This window comes from Canis lupus, chromosome 17 (assembly GCF_011100685.1).
Source record: "Canis lupus familiaris isolate Mischka breed German Shepherd chromosome 17, alternate assembly UU_Cfam_GSD_1.0, whole genome shotgun sequence".
Classification (NCBI taxonomy): Eukaryota; Metazoa; Chordata; class Mammalia; order Carnivora; family Canidae; genus Canis; species Canis lupus.
In genome coordinates, this window is record NC_049238.1 from 11,198,460 (window position 1) to 11,213,456 (window position 14,997).

Genomic DNA, 14,997 nt, shown 5'->3' on the forward strand with positions numbered 1-14,997 from the left:
AACAGAGAGTAGGTTTGTTCCAACATAGACATACAAGGGCTTTCCCACACATACACAGCCCTGTGTGTGGCCAAAGGGAAAATTTAATCTACCGGTTTAGAGTAGACAGTCTGTCAATTACACGGATTGGAAGGTCTGAGCTCCAGCCCCAGCCTGTGGGTTCATCAGCTGTGTAGGCCTCCACGGGCCAGCCTCTACGGGCCAGCCTCCACAGGCACAGGAGACAGCTGCAGGCCCAACTGCTGCCAGCCCGCACAGCACCCACGTTTTCTTCCACCAGCACACTCACTGCACTACATTAGAGTCACCTGCTGTTCATCTGGCATCCCATCGACTACCCGAAGGCAGGGGTTGGATCTCTCTCCTTTACCTCTGAGTCTGGTCCAGTTTCTAATTTGGTTACTCAGTAAACCTCTGATAAACTGAAGTAAATTCTCATAATTGTTGTAAGTAGCAAATGAATACAGCATTCAAAGTGCTCTGTAAGTTATAAAGTACCACATAGATTGGGGAGGTATTAATGTGCTTAACTTCCTAGTTATGAGCCTAAAGAGACATGGATACCATCCTGAAGATTTCCACAATTTATCAAAGGCTCAGAGGCACTTATTTCAACGGTTCCACATGTACTTTAAACACAGAGGCTTCAATGAAGTGAAATTCTGCCAAATTGCCAATTGTAAAATACCCTAGCCTTGTCTTTTATAGAGGATAAAATATAACCACTGGGAGTAGGGAATAAACCTCTGGAGGATTAGTCGGAAACTTTGGATTTTAGTACCGGGCCTACTCAAAGTTACTGTGTGGCGTTCAATAGGTTTCTTATAGTTTCTTGGGTATTTAATTCCTTCAACAGTAAGTAAAAGAGCTGGAAAGATAATAACAAAAGTCAATTAGTGTTGAATCCTCTGGTTTTAGATCTATGCCAGCCACAATGCACAAACATGACTGCATACAAAAAATTAGTCCCTTCATTTAATTTAGAGAATGAGTTCGAGCAGGAAGATGATCATCTTACCTGAAGCAACTACCTTGAATTTCTTCAGCAGCCGAATGTGGGTTTCTGGTTTAATGGCATATTTCCCAAAATCTGCACAGCCACAACTTTCCAGAAGGGAGAAATAATAAAGCAGTCTTTCATGATCAAAGCCACCAATAGTGGGGTAAATATATTTGACCATGTGCTTGTGAAAGGCTTCTGGATCAGTCTTCAAAGTCTCAAAGAGATGAAGGGCTTGGGCTCGATTTTCAATTTCTACTGTGGACAAACTGAAATTAGGAACAAATAAATTATGTTCAGATTGGGTCCCTTTATTAAACAATATGCTCTTTTTTTTTTAAATACTGAAGAAGAAAGGCTGCTTCTTACAAAGCCCCTTCTTCCTGCCAATCATTCAGTAACCCACCAGGATGCCAGCAGTTTACATAAAGGAAAGAGGCGTGTTAGATGCCTACTATTATACAATTTTCATGTTATCCCAATGTGGGTCAGAGCAACCCTGTGAGGTAGGCATGACACTTCACATCCCTCAGGTGGGAGTCATCCAATGTGTACCAGCCAGGAACCCAGACTGTCAGCCTCCACTATGCACTAGTTATTCATGCCACAAGAAACATTTAAAATCTGAGTTTCATTACAGAAATGTAAACAACCTTATTATTTCAGGAATTTAGGAAATGGTGAGGGGAAGAAACAGCTCCAACTTTGAGGCATCTAAGTTTTACATCAAGAACCCTGAATTGCTATTCCAAAGGCCCAAATTTGATACTGTGTTCAAACAGAATTAAAATAGGAAAGAACAGATACATATGCTTTCTTGAATTAAAGAATGCCATTTGAATAAAACCCGTATCTTGATATTTTCATTGTGATTTAGATGTCTTTATACTATAATTTAAAAAGTCACTTAAAATTAAACTATTGAAAAAATTCAAGGAGTGTTTTTTTTTTTTTTTTTATCAGTTTTCATTTTGGGGGAGAAGACTTAATTTTAGTCTTGGCTTCACCCTGGACAGAACCTAATGCCTCCAGTCCAGTGTAACCCTGATGCCCCACGTAGAATAAGTTTCAAACTCTAATTTTCAGAGTCCTTCGGGCAGCCCTCAGCACTCCTAGAAATATCTAGTTTCCAGGACTCTCAGTGGTGGCAAACAAAGTATATGGGACAGCTAGTGAGATTTCTGGCAGTATCAGAGTTAGATTACTTACAGTTGAAAAGCAACTCCTCTGAAATATGATACCCTATTTATTGGAATTCCCATTTTCAGAAAATGCCAAGACATGTTTTTGGTTTATGGAGATAAAGTTAATACAAATTATGTTTTAAAATTTTTATGAGTGTGTGATAATTACTTGGAGTCACAGCAGCAATTCACAAAGTGAAAATATCAAGTAATTTTTAAAAACGCTCTTTTAACTGTCACTTCAAGATAAATCCTGTTTTCCTGTTAAGACACAATTAAAAGATCTACAAAAATATCCCTATCTATAAAAATGTCCCTGATCTATAAAAATTTCCCTGGCTGCCTCCGCTGAGCATCCTTCTATTCTGGTACTTATAACATGCTTTAGCTTTTCATTACCTTGTATGTCTCCCGTACTAGACTATCGCTTCATGACAGTGATGGTATCACACCTTCTTTACCTTTCTCAGTTCCAAGCACCACCCAAAGGAAACATTCAACATGTGCCTTATGAATGCTGAATAAATGGGCGGATGAACAAACATTTCAGTGTCCTCTATGGACCAGACACTGTGCTCAGCACCAGAGGGGTGGGGTAGGGACATAAAGATCTACAACACAGAGCTCTCATCCAGTGGCTTAAAAATTTAGTTGAGCTATAAATACTCAGAGTTAAAACAACAATGCACAATAATGGTGTGAGTGGATAAAGGCCACACAGTCATATTCCAATTAAGAGTAGGACCCCTAAAGCTGGAACTTCAGAGGAGGGGGCTGTCACTGTCAACAGAAGGCTTAATGAAGGGAGCACTTGAGCTTGTCATTGTAAAAAGGAATGAAGCAAAAATAATACAATAGAGGTATCAAAGACAAGAAAGCACAAGATCTGTACAATAACCACGGAGTATAAATGAATGGCTGCTCGGAGAATATTCTTGATACTATCACTATTCAAAGTACGCAACGTCATCTCTGAAAGATACTGTACACCCAGCGGCATACGACAGTGATTCACAGAGTTTCTTGCGTGTCTGCATAATTTGCAAAATGAAGTCTGAAAAAGTAAATAAGAAACCACGTAACCCCATTAAGACGGTTCGTACTAACAGATTTGCAGGCAGAACAGCATGCCTGACGGAAGGGGAGCACACACGTGCACTTACTACGCTGATTACCATGTGAGGCAAGACAAGTCTAAGTAATTAGCAACCTACAGATGAGAAGCACCATCACAGAGGTCAAGCGACTCGCCTCAGACCAAAGGTCCACCTGTTTGGATGTGGTGTGCGTTCTGCTCAGCTTATCGCAAAGCAGCCATCGACTGACGAAGGTCAAGTGCCTGCACTACCAACCATTTCAAAAACAGGATTTTTTTTTCTGCAGCACAGACATTAGTTCTCTGTCCCAGCAGCACGACTCTACGAGCCCTCCTGTCATACCTCATTCCTAACACCCAATAAACAGAATACTCGAGACAGTCTCATCGACAAAATGGACAGTGACTAAACCATCAAGGTTTTAGTTCACTGGTGTTTGACTTTGTTCTGAATAGAGTCCCTCTCAATCAGCATTACTTTCCCCTTTGCCCACCCACTTACTCTTCTGTGCCTACAATTCAGTTTGGCCAATGTGCAATTTTACCTAATTATCTTGTCAAGAGAGATAGTGGAATACCTTTACTGACACATGATAAATACCAAAACCTCCCTCTTCAGTAAATTACAATGTGCTGAGATCTTTTATAGATGCAAGTAATCAATAACCCATTTTAATAGTTTCCATTGAAAGAAGCTTGTTCTCTCTGGAACAAGAAATGAAGTCTCTGCTTAGAAAACATTCCAAAGAACCCACATTCAAGAGAGTAGGAAGAAATACCATGAAACCACTATGGACCTTTCACTAATCAAATTAATGATTACCCTTAAAATCTGTTTAAGTGCTTTTTCTTGAGCCAAGTTTTAGCTGTAAAGCAGCTTATATAATATAGTGCATATTTAACTTTCAGAGATTAACTACAGGAAGAAACTAGCATTAGTTGTACTCAAAGCACAAGGAATAAATTCTGAGCACTAATCCCTTGATTAGTGCTCTGTAATGGCTTCAAGTTGTCAATCACCCAAAAGTGTGATTCAAGAACAGCATGTGTTGAAATAACTTATATTTGTATGGAGAAACAAATTTATTTAAATACGTTTTTCTCTGCTCAGTCTGAGATTGACTGATAACAGTTCCATTACCTGAATGGGGAATACTGAGGAGAGAAGGAGGAGGAGGGACAGGAGTAGGAGGAGGGAGAGGCCCCTGGGAAAGATGGAGAGAAAGGGATGACCGTCAGGCTTCAGAGTCCATTGTGGCAACTGACAAGCATTTCCCCCAAAGACTGATCAAAAGTTTAAAGACATGGCTTCAAATTAATGACGATGATCATAAGTGAACAGGGTTCCCCCAGATGTTTCTACTAAGTTACAACTACTCCAACCTGAGGGAAATGATCCAAGGTATTCACCACACAAATGCCTCAGAATGAACTTGATGTATCTGACTTGTTCTGCAGTGCTGCCTGACAGTTGAATATGTGATTAAAAGAGAAAATGAGGTCAAGGTAATCATGGCATTTTTCACTTTTGCCGACATTTTGGTCAAATGTCTTTGCAAACTGAAAAATGGGATTTAACTTTTCCAGTTCACCTACACAGCTGATGGAATGACCAATAAAGAGTATCTCTATTTCTGTCATACAAACACTCAGTGAGATCCTTTGTGGAATGTTTTATTTTTTCTTATTTAAATTCTGTTTTGTTTTGTTTTGTTTTAGAGAGGCAGAGAGAGACAGGCAGAGAGAGGAGGGGTAGATGGAGAGGGAGAGAATCTTAAGCAGATTCCTCGTCCAGCATGAAGCCTGATGCAAAGCTCAATCTCACAATCCTGAGATCATGACCTGAGCTGACACCAAGAGTCAGACCCTTACCGAATGAGGAGGAATATTTTCTATGAACTGAGTGTCATGGAGCAAGTCATGAAGACAGGCTTCATCTCTTCTAATAGTGACAATCCTGACCCCTTAAATTCTCACCGGTTTACATAGCCTCATATAACTACCTAACAAAAAATATTTTAAAAGACACTGTGGCACAGAAATAGTAATAGGCACCATGTATTGAGCACTTAGACACTAAGTACGATGTCATCTCATTTACTTCTCACAAAGCAGATACCTAATAATTAATATCAACATTGACTTGAGAAATAATAGTTCAAGAATCAGATGTGCAAAGTTAGGCTAACAGTGGTCACGGGATGGGTTCAGTACATATGATCTATTTCTAGAAGTGACAATAGTAGCTTTTTTTTTTTTTTTTTGGAGCATCTACTACATATCAAGTAATTTGTATAAATCCCTTAAATCCCACAGCAGTTTTGCCAAATGGAATGAGAACACCTATTCTGCAGACGAGGAAACCTAGCCATACATACAGGGATGCCTACCAAGGATATGTTAGCAGGAAGTCAGAGAGCCAGAATTTGAACACAGACTTGAATGATTCAAAGCCTGAGCACTTTCTACAAGATGAAAACAAGCCAAAATGCATTTTCTTGCTTACATTTTTGGCAGTGTCTGGAACTTCTGACTCTTTGGGGGAGAAGTGGCCTTAACGATCACAACATTAAAAGGAAGGTTACAGATGTATGGAAGGAGTTGCTTCTAATTTGTTGAAGGTGGTAATTAGTGCTTTCATTTTTAGGAATGGTAGGTTTCTTCTTATGCACAATGCAAATCATAGTCTTGGTCATGATCTCTTCTTGCTGCCCCCACTTAGGCCAAAAGAAAGACCAAAACAGAACAGAACAACTGCATAATAATGACCTGAATATATATCTATATTCAACCTTCCTACCGTAATATGGATTTTTCCTGGACCTTAGTTTTTATTTTATCTTAATTTTCAACATTATGACCTATTTTTAATAAGCTGAGCTACCTTAATTCCCCACTCCATACTAACTATTCTCACACTATCTCCTCAACTAATGCCAGGCTTGCTTCAGGGAGGAAGAGACAGCAGAGGAGGCCAGAAGTTGGCATCTTACAATGTGGCACTCTGGATAAAAGCCACACTCTCAGCAGCAGCAACCCTGGGGCACAGGTCCTGTGTATCTTCTGTTCCAATTCATAAAAAGGCAGACACCTTAGAGTGTATTCATGTTCCCACAGCTATGTTCCCTCCCCTTGTACCTGGGAAAGGTACCTCTTGTACCAAAAGAACCCTACCAGAGAATATGAAACTGATTGTGGACAACAGCAATGCATGGTCAGATTCCCTGCCATCAGAGACCCTTGCCACAGGTCTAAAGGAAATAGTACAAAACCACCTGACAGAGAAGAAGATGGTATCATTATCTCAGACACCCAAGCAAAATCTCTTGGGTGATCACCTGGGTGACTAAAAGGTGGCTGGCTATCAGAGTGAATTAGATGTGCAGGATGCATGGCCTTTAGATCTGTTGTTTAATTAAGAGAGGGGAAAATGGAGGGTGTCATTAAAGAGGACAGTCAAAAGTAGTTCTGGTCCCTGTCTCATTCTCCTATGCCCACAGGTGCCATATGCTCTGACCACAGTGATCTTCCTGTAGCTATTCAAAAATACCAAGACCTTTCCTACCCTAGAACCCTCTGCCTAGACTGCTATCTGCTCTTTGTACATTTCCTTTATGATACTTACCATGACTAGCAATTTATGTTCTGGATATTTTTCAGTGTGAGAGTGTGTGTGTGTGTGTGTGTGTGTGTGTGTGTGCGCGTGCGCGCGCGCGCGCCGGAGAGTTCTCCCCTATTATAAACTCTGTGAGGGTAATGATATGTCTTACCCAGCACTTAAACCTAAGCTTAGAATAGGAAGATATTATAAAAATAGTAATATGTAATGAATGAACAAATGTTGTAGTATTCAATCAACTAGAAGCCGCATCTGGTATTTCAAAAATGACCTGTGTCCAAAACTTAAAGATATTCATGGAGTCAGCAAAATTGACAAGATAAATAACAGGAATAATGCAATGGTAATACAGAGCCCTCTGGCTATATGTCTCCCGCAGATTATTGTCTATAATCTTTACAACCTTACAAGGTAAGGATAATGGTTGGATAACTGAAAAAAAACAGTGATTCCAGATGATTAAGAGACTTGCTCATGGCTACGCAGGTGGGGTTATGGGCAGCAGATCTGGATCTTGAAGTGTGGCCTGACTCTAAAACCCATGCCCTCATGCTAATCCACATGCACACTAGTAGTTAATGATGCCTGAAAGATCCACCAAAGCGCCCAGAACAGCCCAGAAGCGACGCTGGCTACTAAGGCTTAAATGAATGGTGGATCAGCCCTGAGCGTGGGGAGCTGAACAAGCCCCAGAAGAACAAGAGGCTGAGCCAGCCAGTCTGCCTGCTGGAAGGGATGCCAGGCACACATGACTCAAAGCCATCACTGACGTTCAAAACTCCTAAGAAAAAAAACTGAGGGGAAAAAAAAAAAGGAGCAAAGGAGACCAGAATTCAAGCACAGGTGTTTATGACGATTATCTCCTTCTTACAGAAGTGAAATGGCAAGAATAACTGCCATTAATGAAGCACTGATCGTGTGAAAGGAACACAGGCTTGCTACTTTATCATGAAGTCATTTAATTTTTATCACACCTTAAAGTTAAGGAAAATGAGTTTCAGAGAATTGAATTATCTTGCATAGCAATATATAGCTAAAGAGAGATGGTTAGGATTCGATGTCACTATCCTGATTTGAAGGTTTCTGCTCTATTGTGTAACACTGCCTCACCCGAGGCCATCGGCATGCATCTACTTACTTGCACATGTGCTGAGGCAGGGAATATCCCCAAATTCAACCAACAGGAAAGAGAATGTAAAATCTATGGAAATCAACTTTGCAGGGAACATGACTTTTTAAAGGGATAGGAAAATAAAATCCTAAGGAAAAAAATATTATTTTTCTTATAACTCTGATCTGTCACCTTCCCTTGAATCAATGCATTGATTCAATGAGTAAATTTTGGGCCATTTCTACTATATTAACAAGGCTAGTTTCAAATATCTATGATACCGACTTTGATTAAATAGTAAGGCAAACTACCTTTTAAGTAAAGAACGAGAGCACTAAACACCACTTCTAAATCAATATTAGCTGTTTTGTCACTCACAGGTTTAATGACGCCAGGAGGTAATGATTTCCTGCTTTTGTAATTGCTGTGCGCCTGCATAATCACACTGCTATCAGGTATAATGATATGCTGTGAACAGTCTTGCACATTACTAGATTGCCTGATAATTTATAATATATTCAGAGACCAATGGAGCATCCTACACTTGTGCAGATATGACAGCCTTTTATGTAACATTCAATGAAAAGAAAAAGATATTTAATAAAATGCCAAGATATTCTTTAAATGCCAATATTCATAAGAAACATTTATTTGAACATATTACCGTGTTTCAAAAATGGTGAAGTCGGTGCAGTATTTATCACACATAACACTATCTCCATGAAGCAATTCTGTAAATCCTTAAAAATGTAGATGCTAACATTTTAAAGATTTAATAAAAATTAAAAATGCTGAATTATACGCATTTCTTGACTGATGCGCAGGATTTGGCTCCACTGGATACTCCCTCCCCTTCCTTAAACGCTTCCCTCCCATGGCTTCGCTAGCACAAAGATACCCATTCCCTCCATCCTACCTCTCTGCTGCTCCCTTCCATCCCTCTTGCTGGCAGCCCTGCCACTCCATTACTCTAATGGCTCCCTAACCTGTCTCTATATGCCTGCACTGGTCTCCCTAAAATCTTTTCCCAACACGGGAGCCAAACTGATCTTATCAACATGCAGACCTGATCATATCACCTCCCTCTCTTCTACAAAATTTCCTATAACTGGAGTGATAGGCCTGTAGTCTTGCCCATGGCCTGGCTTCTGGGCTTCTCCATGGTCCCATCTCACACTGTGCTCTCCTGACTCTCTGGACCTCAGCCACACTGTCCATCTGTTAGGCTCTCACATGCCCCATGTTGCTTCCTGTCAAGGACTTCAGCACTTAACTGTTTTGTCTCCCTAGAAAATGGTTTCCTTCTCATTGTAGTGTACATAATTTTGATGTAATCTTTAGATCTCAGCTCAAGCATTATTTCTTCAGGAAAGTCTTCCCTAACTATGCCAAACCCTCTCTTTGGGCTCTCTTACATGACACTTGTCACAGTTTTAATTTCACATCTGTCCGTCATTATTCCATTATAATCTGTTTCCCACAGTAGACCACAGGTTTCAAGACAGCTGGGATGTCTGTCTTTGCTCACTACTGTCACCCAAGTATCTAACCCTGTTCCTCATACACAGCAGATTCTCAATAAAAAAAACTTCTGAATAAATGTAGGAAAAATTAACTTAACTCAGGACTGTTATTATTGAAAGACAACATGTAATGAACTATTGCTGGAATACTGAAACATATATCAGAAATGTATAAAGACAATGTGCAGATATTGGTCTACCATAGCTCAAAAGCAAAGATGAAATTATGCTTTACGATTTCAAGATCCTCCTAGAACAGAGTCTGAAAAGGCAGACGTGGAAATCAATGTACATATAAATCGTGTGCTTACCCACTGTCAGTGAACAGGAACTCCAAATGGGTCATAAGAACTTCCCAATGGGAGACAGTGTAACGCTGCGCCAGAGCCAGAGCAATGCTGTAGACACTTTCCTCAAGTGTTCTTTGAGAATGTCCATCAGCCACAGGGGAGGGAGAGAAGAGAAACACATTACCTTAATCAGCAAAGAAAATGTTCATTAGGACTCTCCTCCAGCTGTGAGGGGTGTAGTCAGCACAGTCCTTAATAAGACATTTCACAGTAATTCAGGGAAAGGACTTCCAAGGAATTATAATGCTCCTTTTTTACTAGAATACACTGTCCAAGGAGGGGTCTAGACCAGTGGTTCTCAATCAAGGAGGATTCTGTCCCCCAGGGGACATCTCACAGTGTCTGTTTATCACGGTGGAAGAGGAGGAGGAGAGTGCTACTGGCATCTAGTGTGTAGAGGACAGGGATGCTGTCGAACATCCTACAATGCATGGGACGGCTCTCCCCCATGTCATCCAGTCCAAAAGGAAGAGATCGAAAAATTTCTGGTCTAGACACCAGAGCCTACAGTCAAAAAACAGTGCAAAGGAAACATTCCTGCCCTGAGAAAGTGTAGTTAGTCACTCAACAAATGTTCATGTTTTCTCGACTGTGCCAGGCATTGTGCTAGCTGCTTAGGACATAGAGACAAACAAGATATATCTTGAGGAACTCACAGCCTAGTGAAGGATGTGAGATGTGAACCAATAATTAAATATGACACAGGGAGTACTACCAGAGAGGACTTCAAACACTGACAGCAGAGATGAGCAAGTGACCGATCTGAGCTGAAGTCTGGAGGACGAATAAACAAACCAGAGGTGAGGCAGTTTCAAGAAAGAATACACAGCAAGACTTCTGGGAGAGAAGGCAGAGGGCAGGGGCCTACATCTTATCCTTTAGGCAATGGAGAGCTACTGGAAGATTTAAACCAGGGGATGGGGCCACCACACTTGAGGCCCTCTAGTAATGTAAAGAATTCTGGGCCAGAGTGCCTACATTAAGGGCTTCTAGAAAGACTATTAAAGAACCTCCAGATCCCAAAGCAGAACAAAGCCTTGGTTGGAGGACTGGTGGACAAAACCACAGGCACAGAAATGAAATCTGTTCTTATGAAGTCATACTGCTGAGACTACATATTTCTTGGCTGAGACTAGCCAAGAAAACCAGGACATTTACTTATATGTTTGATTAGGCAGCAGTTGGCAAACATTTTCTGTAAACAGCAAGTTGGTATATCTTTCAGGCTTCACTGCCATACAGTGTGTAGCAGATTCTTTTTACTATTTTTTTATTCTTACTATTTTTTTATTCTTGTTTTTCCACAAGTCTTTAAAAATGTAAAACCCAAACTTTGCTCATGGACTATAAAAAAGAGGTCCAGGGCTGGAATAAGACTGTCATTGCAAGAATTACTAGGTCATTGTCAATTAAAAATTTCTTGAAGTATTTATTGAGTATGTACACCTCCTCATGATGGAATGAGAAATCCCTGATGATAGCAATCATTAGCAATTCATCCTTTCTATTAGGGGAGTATGACACATTGCCTGACAACAGGAATGTACTCATGAGGTAGGGATATCGTTATCACCTAATAAAGGTGGGAAGAAAACAAATTATGTTGTGCCCTCTTCAAAGGTAACCTTAACCACTGACAACCTATCATGCAAGATACACAGATAATAAAGGATAGGCATACCACACTTAAAGAATATAAATGTCGGGATCCCTGGGTGGCGCAGCGGTTTGGCGCCTGCCTTTGGCCCAGGGCGCGATCCCGGAGATCCGGAATCGAATCCCACGTCCGGCTCCCGGTGCATGGAGCCTGCTTCTCCCTCTGCCTGTGTCTCTGCCTCTCTCTCTCTGACTATCATAAATAAATAAAAAATTAAAAAAAATAATAATATATTAAAAAAAAAGAATATAAATGTCATTAAAATGGACACACAATTTGTATGAAAATGAAGAATGGTCGTGTTGTGTACAACTGAAGGTAGAGTTGCAGAACAGCAGGAAGCAGGTGCTTCACTGACTTGTATGTAAGATGTTGAACTCCCATCTCTGAATCAGAACTGCTAGCTCAGAAATGCCATGGACACTCACACATTTTAAACAAGCTGTTCAAAATAAATAAATAAATAAAATAAAAAAGATAAACAAGCTGTTCAAAGGCTGTTGTATGTTTTTCTAAGTAACAAACTGTGGACAAGATTCTATTATGTTTGTCAAAAGCAGGTCTTTGTCCTCTAGGACATACTTCAAATAGCACACCATTAGCTGGATCCTTGGGAAAGAAAATAAAAGACAATAACTGTAGCAAAATGAAATAGATGATGTTAAGACATGCCTTACCTTGTAACCTTTATTCTACATAATGACCTTCTTCTAAGAAACCATAAGCATGCCACCAAGGATTACCAAATGCCTGGAAGAAAAGCCCACTGGACTCGGCAATGGGAAGTTGAGGCTCATGTCCTGGCTGTGTGACCATAAACAACTCTTTAAAGCTCTCTGATTCTCAGATTCCTCTCCCAAAAGTGAGGAGGTTGGATTAAGTGACTTCTTTGGTCACTTTCAAATAAGACATTAAATGACTCTATGAAATTATGAACCTCCAGGAGCAGAGTGGGGAAGAAAAAAACCATTCCATAGTTCTTAATTAACTAAATCCTGTAACAGACTGTTCTAGCTTTTCTTCGATCTCTGTAGTCCCTGCCTTACTCTAAAAGAGAATTTGGGGGAATTTCTGGTAGGAAAGAAGCTCGGGCTAATATAAAGTATTACAGATAGCCAGTGCCAAGGCTACTTTGCTACTTCTTAAAGATTTAAATAATAATAATGAAAAACAGCATATATCACTTCCATAAGCAGGGCTATCTTTGTTATTTTAAAGTAAGGTACCAAGAGGGAAGAATAAGCATTAAAGATAGGCACAATTTAGCCTTCGTTTCAAAGGCTGTGGAAACGTCAACTGAACTGCATGCCAGTGCTTCCCTGAGCACACAACCAGGCAGTACAGGGGTGGCCACAGGTGCTGCAAAGGTGTGATGGCCTTGTTATGTGAGAGGTCACAGTCAACGTCCCAGTGATAATCTTACCACCCAGGTAAACTTGGGCCAGTTATTTGACATTCTAAAGTCTCCTGTTCTTCAACTATAAAAATGGGGATACCATTTTATGTCATAGGGTTATCTTTGAAGATTAAAAGATATTTATAAAATAGTTTACAGTGCATGGTAAGTACACCACAAGTTGTGGTGTTAAAAACGAAAGAACTCTACTTAATAACCATTGTGGGTGAACACACTTTCCCACCTTCTGACATGTAAGTCTCATTTGACCTAAACTAAAAACTGGAGACCAGTATTAAAACCAAGGGGCATCCCATACCTACAAAGAAACACTTCTCACTGGGCCTTGCACTGTACTGCTATCTCACACTAGGGCTTGCTCTTCTCTTGAAAGAGGTAAGAGACAAAGGGAAATGTGGAAGCTCCCACTGGCTTCCAACAAGGGAAACTAGTAGAGCTGGGTAGTTTCCCTTCTCTAGAAAGTGACAACCGAGAAAGGAACCATGAACCTAGACACTAGGTCCTTCCTCTGGTATTAAGTCCAACAACATCTAATTTTCAACACACTGAAGAAATTAAACTGTTGTGTAGTTTGAAAAGTGAGATTTCCAGGAATAACAGGCAATCTTGGTTTTGAATTTTAATAATAAGCTTCACATTTTTCACCCCAGATCATACCCTAGTACCACTAACATGGTAAGAATTTTGATCTTGGGCTTTATCCAAATCATGGGAAATTTTTTTATTTTTTTAAATAATACCCACCCTTACCATTTAAATCTGTGGGCCCAAAACACTGCCTGTGCCTCCTGATTCAATTGGCAACAACCACACATTCCTTATACAACAGGAAGAAGTAGGTAAAGCCCTATTTATAGCAACCATGGATGTAAATCTTCAAAAGATTGTGATTAATAGCTCTGATAATTCAACCTGTTTTTACTTTTTTTTGAGAGAGAGAGAGAGAGAGAGAGAGAGAGAAAGGAGGGATGCTGATGTGCAGAGAGAGCAGGAGAGAATTTCAAGCTGACTCCCTGCTAAGCGCAGAGCCCCAAGCAGGGCTCCATCTCATGACTCTGAGATTATGACCTGAGCCGAAGTCGAGTCAGACACTTAACCAACTGATCCACCCAGGCACCCCTTTTTTTTACATTTGAAATCCATCCCTTTATGAAACAAAGGCATCCCTTACTCTGCTAAACCAAGGATAGTCTCCCTTTTGTACTGGTCATCTGTGGTAAAGCGCTGCACATCCACTCCCTTGCGAAGGCTCTGAAGGACGTGAGCTTGCGTGAAGTCCAGGAGACGTTCATTGTAGAACTGCAACTGCTTGGTCAATGAAGCAAGGTCCTCTGGCCAGGCTTCCTGTCCATATCTACTCACATGTCTGGTGACCACCTTGATTAGCTCATTGGGATCAGCCTGTAACAAAAATTGCAACAACAAAAACAAAACAAAGTAACAAGAAGACCATGTCTACCAGGCACCTGTTTGACTCTTCCCTTGTTGCAGTTAAATCAAGCCTCACAACTACCCTAAAATCAATGCAGATCACAAAGACAAGACACAGAATTGAGTCTGAAAGGTGGTTTCTGGACTCCTATTCTTCTTCTTCCTTAAAAATCTTCAATCAGTTAAAAAAATAATATACACTTACTTTTTCAGCTACCATCATCCTATGTTAGACTGGTTCAATTACCCGATCATTCATAATAATTTACCCTGGGAGTAATTTTTGTCATGATTTCCCCCATATAAATTTTCTTTGGACCATCTAACTGTTCTCAATAACAAAGCAGAGTTCAAACAATGCCACTAAACATGAGCAGACAGCTAAGTAGAAGACTGTTTTCTCCAGGGATAAGTTAGGAAAAAACCCATCCCTGTTCCTAAATTCATAAAACACTTCCAGTTGCATAAAAGAGCACCCAACCAATTTTTACTCTGCTCAATTTGGGGCTCAATGGGATGTTGTTCTATAATTCTTAAAAGCTTCTCTAACAACAATAAAATTATTCAAATAGAACAAAACCCAGAATCCAACAGTTGACAGGAAAGAAA

The 14,997-nt window shown here is 40.3% G+C and overlaps 1 protein-coding gene across 3 annotated transcripts in view; it reads right to left on the minus strand.

Moving 5' to 3' along the window:
• Positions 1-14,997, minus strand: part of NBAS (NBAS subunit of NRZ tethering complex) — a 319,521-nt gene that overhangs the window by 85,667 nt on the left and 218,857 nt on the right. For all 3 annotated transcript variants that reach the window (XR_005372117.1, XM_038560813.1, XM_038560814.1), the window contains exons 41-43: positions 14,129-14,358; positions 9,845-9,955; positions 1,019-1,269 (exon numbers count right to left, since the gene is read on the minus strand). Coding sequence is in view for 2 of the 3 variants with exons in the window: in XM_038560813.1 (XP_038416741.1) it covers positions 1,019-1,269; positions 9,845-9,955; positions 14,129-14,358 (592 nt within the window). In the remaining variant the exon portion in view is untranslated. The remainder of the gene's footprint in view (positions 1-1,018; positions 1,270-9,844; positions 9,956-14,128; positions 14,359-14,997) is intronic.